The sequence below is a fragment of the Chionomys nivalis genome, chromosome 1 (genome assembly GCF_950005125.1).
Source record: "Chionomys nivalis chromosome 1, mChiNiv1.1, whole genome shotgun sequence".
Taxonomy (NCBI): domain Eukaryota; kingdom Metazoa; phylum Chordata; class Mammalia; order Rodentia; family Cricetidae; genus Chionomys; species Chionomys nivalis.
The window spans coordinates 138,925,348-138,935,278 of record NC_080086.1 but is presented as its reverse complement, the minus strand read 5'-3'; the positions used below and the strand labels follow the sequence as shown (position 1 = coordinate 138,935,278).

At 37.5% G+C, this 9,931-nt stretch overlaps 1 protein-coding gene across 1 annotated transcript in view; it reads right to left on the bottom strand.

Annotated features, from left to right (window-relative positions):
- Window positions 1-3,028: 3,028 nt before the first annotated feature.
- Herc6 (HECT and RLD domain containing E3 ubiquitin protein ligase family member 6) overlaps window positions 3,029-9,931 on the bottom strand; it is an 82,311-nt gene continuing 75,408 nt past the window's right edge. Inside the window, exons 18-23 of the mRNA XM_057778396.1 lie at window positions 9,289-9,455; window positions 7,717-7,780; window positions 6,858-6,928; window positions 4,624-4,807; window positions 4,399-4,501; window positions 3,029-3,387 (exon numbers count right to left, since the gene is read on the bottom strand). Coding sequence (XP_057634379.1) covers window positions 3,173-3,387; window positions 4,399-4,501; window positions 4,624-4,807; window positions 6,858-6,928; window positions 7,717-7,780; window positions 9,289-9,455 — 804 coding nt within the window. The 3' untranslated portion in view covers window positions 3,029-3,172. The remainder of the gene's footprint in view (window positions 3,388-4,398; window positions 4,502-4,623; window positions 4,808-6,857; window positions 6,929-7,716; window positions 7,781-9,288; window positions 9,456-9,931) is intronic.

Genomic DNA, 9,931 nt, shown 5'->3' with positions numbered 1-9,931 from the left:
TACTCCCATTTCCTTTTAAAGAGCGAACATCTATTCACTGAAAATACTTTCTTGAGGGTTCACATGCAGAATGTACAATAAATATTACAGTGGGACTATATTAAGGTAAGACTCTGACACTGCCGTTGTCTCCATACGTTCAAGCAGCTTGAAGTCTGGTTTGGGATATTGTAGCACCCTTCATCTATAGGGCATTATCTTCAAAGGCATGGAGGCACCAGAATGTCAGTAGTCTGGAACTGTATATAGGTTGTTTTATGTTTTCCTAAGCATGCACACATTTTTATAAATACATTTTATACAATTTTATAAAAATTTAAATTTTTACTTCAAGGAAGTGCTTTTATGACTTAAGTATATTAAAAGTTCCCCTATCACTACTCATATTGTGGCAGTCACTTCAACACAAGCACTATGATACCTCCCTGTCAATGTGAAAAACTAAAAGATGGCTTATATCTTGGCGAAACAGGTTAATATGGCACATGATTTCATCGTATTACTTAGAATGTTAAAATGTATGAGATGTTTACTTCTGTTTAATATTTATTGGATTATGGGTAGGCTATACATTAAGTGAAACTGTGGAAGGTGAAAGAACGCTTCTGTGTTTAATTCTTGTGTAGAAAAAGAAAGATAGAAAAGAAGTAAGGTTTAAGACAGACATGGAGGAAATAAATGTATAAATGTGCTATAGAATAGAGAGAATACAACACTTCAGGATGTCCGACCAGATGTCTCAGAGTTCAGAAATAGGCTGGACCCTCAAGGAGGGTTCCGTATAAGTCTGAGTGTCTTCCAACATACATGTGATTCATAAAAATAAAAAAATGAAAATAACTGCTTCTCAAAGGTAAGGACTCAGAGAAAGAAGCTGAGAACAATCATTGAGTCAGACCCAGGAAAGCCACAGGTGAGATGTGGGATGCACTGGAATGAACTTAGCCTTAAAGGCTGCAACTTTCTTCAGTAGATTGTACCAAATAACCCTCTTTCCTAATGTGACCTGGTGTCCTTCTTGCAGAAAGCATCTGATATGGGATTTCCCTATGTATGCTGTGAATACAGAATAAAGAAACTGCCTTGGCCTGTTCATAGGGCAGAACTTAGGTAGGTAGGGAAAACTAAACTGAATACTGGGGAAAAGGAGGCAGAGTCAGAGAGAAGCCCTGTACCCACTGAAGATAGATATTGGAACTTTGGCTGGTAAGCCACAGCCATGTGGCAATACACAGATTACTAAAAATGGGTTAAATTAAGATGTAAGAGCTAGCCAATAAGAAGCTAGAGTTAATGGGTCAAGCAGTAATTTAAATAATATAGTTTCTGTGTGATTATTTTGGTTCTGGGCAGCCGGGACAAACAAGCAGCCTCGTTTAACAAGCATCATTCAAGACCTTCACAGATTTGTTTTAAAGACTCAGTATACTGTGTAAAGAAACAGAAAACAGCAGAGAAATGACAAGGGATGACCAAATCTCATGGTGATGCTAAATGAAATGAACCAGCCTTGCAAAAGCAAGTAGCACATTCCCTCCACTATGTGGGATTTAGGGGAGCGAAAAGAGGGACATGGAAATAGACTAGAAAACTAAGGATAAAGAGGGGGGGAGTGAGAAGGAAATTTAATTTTTTAAGATTTATTATTTTATGTGAATGAATGTTTTGTCTGCATGTATGTGTCCCACATGTATGGTTGGTGCCCAGAGACATCAGAAAAATGCACCTTTGTCCAATGCTGGAGCGATGCTGGGATAAGAGAATTACCTGGAGTGTTCCTTCTCCTAGTGATTTGTTTGTTTCTGTTGTTGCTGTCAATAACAATCATTTTATAATGTTCTATGTTTATTAATTCATTTGGTTGCTTTGGAGTGCAGCAAACAACTCACACGTGAAGCCTGATAAGTCTGATATCCAGCATCCTTACAGAAAAGGAGCTTTCATGAGAAGGACCTGTCAATATAGCATGTATGCCACTCTTAGGACAAACCATAGGAGTCTGTGAAATCATTTCAAAGCTATGTAATGCACTTTCCATTTTAATATTAAGTAAAACCAGGATGCAAGATGTGCTGGCCATTTCCCATAGCAGTTGCTTTGCTTTATTTATTTTATAACATCATCAAAAGACACAGTTCAGCTTCTTCACATTTTTCTAATGACATATAGATATGAGTTTCTGATTGGGCTTAGTATTTTACCAGAATAACAGTACCCACATTTAAAATGACTTCGGAGCCGAGCAGTGGTGGCGCACGCCTTTAATCCCAGCACTCGGGAGGCAGAGGCAGGCAGATCTCTGTGAGTTCGAGGCCAGCCTGAGCTAGTTCCAGGACAGGAACCAAAAGCTACAGAGAAACTCTGTCTCGAAAATCCAAAAAAAAAAAAAAATGACTTCAGGAATGCTGTAATGAGCATAAGTATAAATATGCTCAAAGAAGCATAAACCTCAACACTTAGATTTTGAAAATAAATTATTTAGTAATTACTAAGTTCAAATACTCAAAATATATTCCTTAATACAAAATATACATCTATATATCTCAAAACCATGCTGAAAGCAGTGTATATTTTTGCTAAATCTTCAGAATTACATATTCTTTCAAATCAATAGTTTACTATTGGTACAACAACATTTTAAATAAATATTATTTTTTTATTTTTAATTTACATGTATGAATTTTTTGTCTGCATGTATATCTCTGTGCCACATCTAGGCAGTGCCCTGGAGGCCAGAAGAGGGTATTAGATCTGCTAGGACTGGAGTTACTGGTGGGATGTGACCAGTCATGTAGGTGCTGGGATTTGAACCTTGGTCCTCTGGAAGAGCTGCCAGTGCTCTTAACGACTGAGTTCTCTCTCTAGCCCCAATACTGAATATTTTAAATATTTAGCATATTATTAAATAATAATTGTTGTTCAGAAAATATTTCAGTCAAAACAAGTATTCTAATAGCAAGGTTAGGAATATACCAAAAGTTTTACAGAATTTTATTTCACTAAAAGTATTAATTTATAACTTCTTTATCTCAAAAAACTGTCCAACTAATTATAAGTAAAATCCTTTAACCTTTTGTACCAATTAGATTAAGGAAAAACAGGAGAGCCCAGAAATCAAAGACCTAATTCCTAAGGCTGGTGATGAGAATGCTCGGAGTGGATTATTTCAGCATCAGGTCCATGAGGCAAAACCCTTGTTATTGTTGATTATCACTTGAAGTGCTTCCTTCATCCTTTCCATTGTAGAATATTTAGGCAGGTCTAGAATATTGTGACATGTCAATGATCTTGGGTTATCCTCTTCACTGAAAGTTTGAGGACAACGAAATCTTATTCCATCAAACTGTAGGCCTTCTATGTGAAACCTATCGCATCCTGTAAGAAACACTAGAAAGGGACAGTTTTGTTAAGATATTGCATCAAAAAAAAAACCACTCAAGATAAATAAGAAGAAATTAAGGATTATGTTTAATAAATATTGAGTACACTTTTTGTACTGCACAGGAGCAGGAATAGCCTGGAAAAGTCATGACATTTGGGTTTTGTTCTCTACAAATTCATGCCAATAATATATGTTATCTCATTCCTAGAGGGATGAGAACATGAGGGATGGGATGGTTGAGTTGTGGGAGGGACAGGGTGGGTGTGCAATGAAAAAAATATGTTGATAGAGGGTTAGGGAGAAACCTGGTGCCAGGGAAATTCCCAGGAATTCACAAGGATGACCCCAGTTAAGACTCCTACAATAGTGGAAAGGGTGCCTAAACTGGCCTTCCCCTGTAATCAGAGTGACGAATACTCTAACTGTAATCATAGAATCTTTATCCAGTAACTGATGGAAGCAGATGCAGAGATCCACAGGCAAGCACTGGGCTGAGCTCTGGGAGTTCAGTCGAAGAGAGCGAGGAGGGAGTATCTGAACAAGAGGGGTCAAGACCATGATGAGAAAGCCACCCAGACAGCTGACCCAAGCTCCTGGAAACTCATGGACTCCGGACAGTCAGTTGGGGAGCCTACATAAGACTGAAATAGACCCTTTAATTGTGAATAACAATTGTGTGGCTTGGTCTTTTTGTGGGGCCCCTGGCAGTGGGACCATGATCAATGCCTGGTTCAGGAGCTGGCTTTTTGGAGTGGGATGCCCTGCCCAGCCTTGATGCAGTGGGGAGGGATTCAGTCCTGCCTCATCTTAATGTGTCAGGCCTTGTTGACTCCCTATGGAGGCCTTCCCTTTTCTGAGGAGTAGATGAAGGGGGAGAGGTAAAGAGAGAAGGTGGGGGGAGAAGGAGGAAGAGAGGGAGGGGGAACTGTAGTTGGTATGTAAAATTAATTAAAAAATTTAAAATTAAAAAAGAATGACCTGTTACATTAAAAATGAATACCTATTACAATACTTACAGAGGAATTTTTTCTTTTCATCCAAAGTTAATTCGTGGAAAGCCTTCCAAAAGAGTCGAATAGTTGGATGTGCTTTGTGATACTCTTTTTCATAGAGTGAATTCTTGAGAACATAGAAAAAAAGAGAGTTTTAGGGGGGATATGTATTGGTAATTTGGAAAAGTCAGAGAAGGTTTTAGGGAGCATATATATCAATAAACTTAAAAAACTCAGGTTATCACTTACATTTTCAAATTGTTCCCAGTCATAATCAGCATTTCCAATTATTGCTTTCATTAGTTCTTCAGGATGGAACTGTCTAATTATATCCTGGTTACACACTGTGTAAAATCCTCTATGAAATTCCTCATAAATGGTTTTTACAGAAGTATTAAAAATATAATCAACACACCTAGAAACGTACTTTTGCCTTGAGGGAAGAAAAATAAAAAAGATGGCATACTTTATCAGTGACTACAATATTATCTATTTTGATTTTTACTCTATTGAGAAAGGAAAGTATATTTCTTCCGTGTAGTGCTATACAAATCTATACAACACCAGAAGATGAAAACCTGGCCAACTAGAAGAAAGGTCCTTAGAGAATATAAGAGAAGGGTTCAGACTTTGGTATGTTCTGATTTATAATTCCAATCTGAACATAAGCGCTCCTTGACTTTCAATAGAGATATATCCCAATGAGCTCATTAAACATGGAAAACACATTTAATACAGCTAACCTACTAAACATTATAGCTTAGCCACTTTCCCTCACTGGCGGCTCTCCAGCATCCCGAGGAAGCATTGCACTTCATATAACTAGCTTAGAGAATCGTCAAGAATCCAAACTCTGGGGAGGATGCTAACTATGGGATGTCACGTGCTTTCACATCACAAGAAAATAGGGGTGGACATAAGTCCAACCATCTGACCCTTGCTTTTTCCCCTTTCTATGTTCCTCTCTGCCACTGTCATCTTGCTGCCTCTTGTTTGCAGGGAACCGTGCAGTGTAAACATTCTCTTTAGCGTGGCATGCTTCCTCTTTACCTGGGAACTCCTATCCAGTCATCAGATTGCCATACAAAAGTAACGTTCTCAGGGCAGGCACTTCTTTTCCTCCCCCAGTCTCTCTTCTAGCAATAGCTAATTTGTGGAAACAAGTTCTGCAAGGTCTGTCTTAGGCAGAATGCACTTTTCACGGTGTGATAGATATCCTGGTGGCAAGTGACGCAGTGTGAATGTGGTTTGACTCTGTCTCACAAAGATTTATATGTTGACATTTGTTTCTCCAATTGTTGGGTATTATGAAGATAGAAACTTGATCTGACTGTAGTATTTATGATGGGGCCTTGGAGAAAGATTCAAGTAACACAAAATTGCCACATAGAGCCCTGTGATTGAGCTCTGGTGGCCTTCTAAGGTGAGTGAGAAAGACCAAAAGGGACACATGTTCATGCTCCTTAGGTCGTGTCAGGTGCTGCCCGCTCACACTCAAGATGCTAAGATGCTGCCAGCGAGAAAGCCACAATAGATGTACTTCTTAGATTTCCAGAACTATGGGACAAAAAAAAAGTCTGTTCTTTATAAAGTTACCCAGTGTTTGATGTTCCATTATAGTGTTGGAAAGGAGGCTAAGTGGGGTTACTCACACACACCCCCATCTACCCCTTAAACTGCCTTTGTGAACTAACTTGTTTAAACCACCTCTTTTTATCCTCCCCATAACCAGTCATATGCTGCTGAATGGTTAACAGCCATTTTCCAAGAGGAAGGTGGGGGAGAGTAGGGTATAAAAAGACAGAGGAAGGGAAATACAGAGAGAAGGCAGAGGGAGGGAAAACAGAAAGGACAGAAAGGAAAACCTCATTTGTAACATTTGCCAATTTTTCTAATTATTCTTGCCATGACTGACATCAAGTTACTAATACTTTAAATAATAACCTTTGAACATTGATGAAAAATTTGCAATCAGATTCCATAAGCTTATACTAGCTGGTTTATTTGATACATTACATGGTGGTCTATTTGGGTATCTGCTTTCTACCCATTCTGATATAGGTTACACATTTTTTTTTTTTATTTTTGATTTTTCGAGACAGGGTTTCTCCGTAGCTTTTTGGTTCCTGTCCTGGAACTAGCTCTTGTAGACCAGGCTGGCCTCGAACTCACAGAGATCCGCCTGCCTCTGCCTCCGAGTGCTGGGATTAAAGGCGTGTGCCACTATCGCCAGGATTTTATCTTTTTTCACAACTCCATCACTAGTATCTAGAATATAGTTTAGCATAGAATAGGGCCTAAAAGTCTCTTAGATGACAGAAATATTTATTTCTGACCATTTCTTCTCTTCTCCTACTTGTTTATTATTTTAAAAAGACAAGGAACTAAAATGAACATCTGAGAAGTTCAAATATATTTTAAATTGTATTGATACAAACATGTTATGCCTATTCAAAGTGGATAGTTTAGGTCTTAGCTCTTACCTGTTGGTTTGGTTCACAGGTTCAGAGATCCCATTTGAAATTAAGCCAACATCTTTTTGATCCCAGTATATCTGTAACCAAAATGCAATTGACCGATAAATACAAACACAAGCCCACTGTTATTGTCAGTGCATTTTCCCTATAAGATTTAAAATGACTCAAGATAGATAACCATTTTTCAGTTCAGTCTTTTGTTTGTTGTGACAGAGTCTGTATATGTAGCCCAAGCTGGCCTCAAGCTTGCTATTGTGCCCTGTACCTCCTAGGACGCACCACCATGTTCAATTCCAGACTTTTAAACACACACACATGCGTGCGCACACACACACATTTAGTTTCTTGAGATTTTTGAGACAGGGTCTCTCTATGTAATCCTGGCTAACCTGCAGCTTGCTATATAGACCAGGCCAGCCTTGAACACAAAGAGATCCCTTGTTTCTGCCTCTCAGCTGCTGGAAATAAAGGCAGGAGCTACCATGCCCTGCCATATAAAAAAAATTTAAACCCTTCTTAATACATGTTATTTTTGTATATTTCAAGCACAAATTACTCTGTTTAGTTGAGAACATTGGTTGAATCAAATGAATGTTTGCTATATTCATATATAAAAAGTCTGTAGATATAAGCTATGCAAAATGAAGACCAGGTAAGGGAAAAATTTTACAGAAATAAATTATCTTTTAAAATGTGGATATTCCATGTTGAAGTTTCTATATTAAAATGGCAGTGTGGCACACATTCCTTGACATGTGTTCAATCTCCAGCAACTCCTTGCCAAAACAAAACAAAACAAACAAACAAAAAACCCCCAACAAACAAATTAAAGCCAACCTATAATCTAGGTTTTTCTGTTACTCACGGAAAAATACATGTCAAGTTCTTTGACATCACCAGCCTCACAATTGAGAACTTCTTGCAAATTCCTATTGAAAAATTAGTTTAAAATTACATATTTGATATTGTAAAATTTTAAAGTAATAATCATTCAATGGGGAAAAATTAAGTGTAAATTTTCTCTCCTACTCTTTCCCACTCATCTTCCTAGGATTATCTTGATTTAAAATTTGATTTGTTAGTCTACCTTGTTGATACTGCTGCGTATTGTGAAATGATTACACAGAGGAGCCCTTACCTCTAATGTGGGGAGAATTTATTTTGCAAAGTCTGGAGATGTCTTTGGTTGTCATAGTTAAAGGCTGTCATCTAGTGAGTAGTGTTCTCAGACACTATTAAACCCATGACATTTCCCAGAACAATGTCCCACAAAGAGAATTCAAACAACCAGATGCCTGAGATTATAGCACAGTAGATGTTCTTGTCCAAGAGGGAGGAGGCCCAAGGTTTAGACCCCAATCAAACACATTAATAGTAGAAAAGCTAAAAATCTCAAAATTACCAATCTTGAGAAACTCTGCTTTAATAAAAATCTACAACTAATAGTCCATGAAAAAGAATCTTTTCTCTCAATCTTTAGTCAACACTTTAAGGAAAACTTGTTGGCAGGAAAAGGATATTTCATGTAAATTCACTCAGTTACTAGTGACTCTAAGCATGCTTTCATTTTTTGATAAACTATATATATATATGTGTGTGTGTGTGTGTACTTATGGGACTATATCTATTTATAACATATATATTTGTACTTATGGCACTATATCTATTTAAAAATCACATGTATATGCACTTATGGTAGGTTAATTTATAAACCACACAAAGCACTATATTTGTAAACCACATCTATCTACATAAACTTATAGCGCTATATCCCCTTATGAATAATATCTTTGTATACACATACTAATAGCACTGTATATATTTATAAACCACATTTATTAATATAGTGCACTTTTTACATTCCATTTGTAAACCATATCTCTGTACACACACAAATTTATAGTACTGGATCTATAAACCTATAGATATAAACATATATAAATCTATATGCATATAGATTTCTATACCACTGTACCTATGTATAAAACAAATCTATACAACTATCCATTTATAGCACTATCTTTATTTATAAACTACATGTATATATGCATATACGTACCTAGTACTGTATCTACTTATCAGCCATATACATATGCACGTATACACTGCATATATTTATCAATCATATCTATACATGTATGTGCACTTATAGCACACTATGTATTTATAGGCTACAAACAGTAGCTGATGCACATTCTGAGAATGTCCTGAGCACTTTCCACCTTGAAAAACAGCCCAGGTCCAAACTCTTTTTATTGTGTTAGTAGTGATCAGAGGAACATCTGACTTTTCTTCGCTTTGAAGGCTGACAAGTCATGCTAATGATCATCTAAAGGGCACACAGCATTACAAGTGAAGACCTTCCTTGTGTGTGATATGATTTATGCTTCAGCAGCTGGCCTTAATACTGTTATTGACAAGCAACACGTGTACTTACTTCCCCAAGGGAAAACTGAGTTCTTTTAAATCTTCCAAAGTTGTCTTTTTTTTCAGAAGTTTTTTATACAAAGCCAGTGGGAAAGGAAGTTTGACAACCTTTAAATTGGATAGGGAGAGTCCACACAAGATCCCAAAGAAGAAATATCTCTCCTTCTCAAACTTAGGCTAGAAAATAAAATAGAAAAAATCCTAATGTATTATAAATAATTGATGGAGGTGGGTCTTGTATTTATCTGCTGCTTTCATTGGTTAATTAATAAAGAAACTGCCTAGGCCCATTTTATAGGCCAACCCTTAGGTGGGTGGAGTAAACAGAACAGAATGCTGGGAGAAAGAAGCTGAGTCAGGGAGTCGCCATGATTCTCCCACTGGACACAGACGCAGGTTAAGATCTTCCCTGGTAAGCCACCTCGTGGGGCTACACAAAATATCAAAAATGGGTTAGATCAATATGTAAGAGCTAGCCAATAAGAGGTTAAAACTAATGGGCCAAGCAGTGTTTAAAAGAATACAGTTTCCGTGTAATTATTTCAGGTAAAGCCATGCAGGCGGCCAGGTGCCAGGGATGCAGCCCCGCAGCTCTTATCACAACAGAGTGGCGCCCAACGTGCTAATAAACTCCACGTAAAACCTGAGAGGGC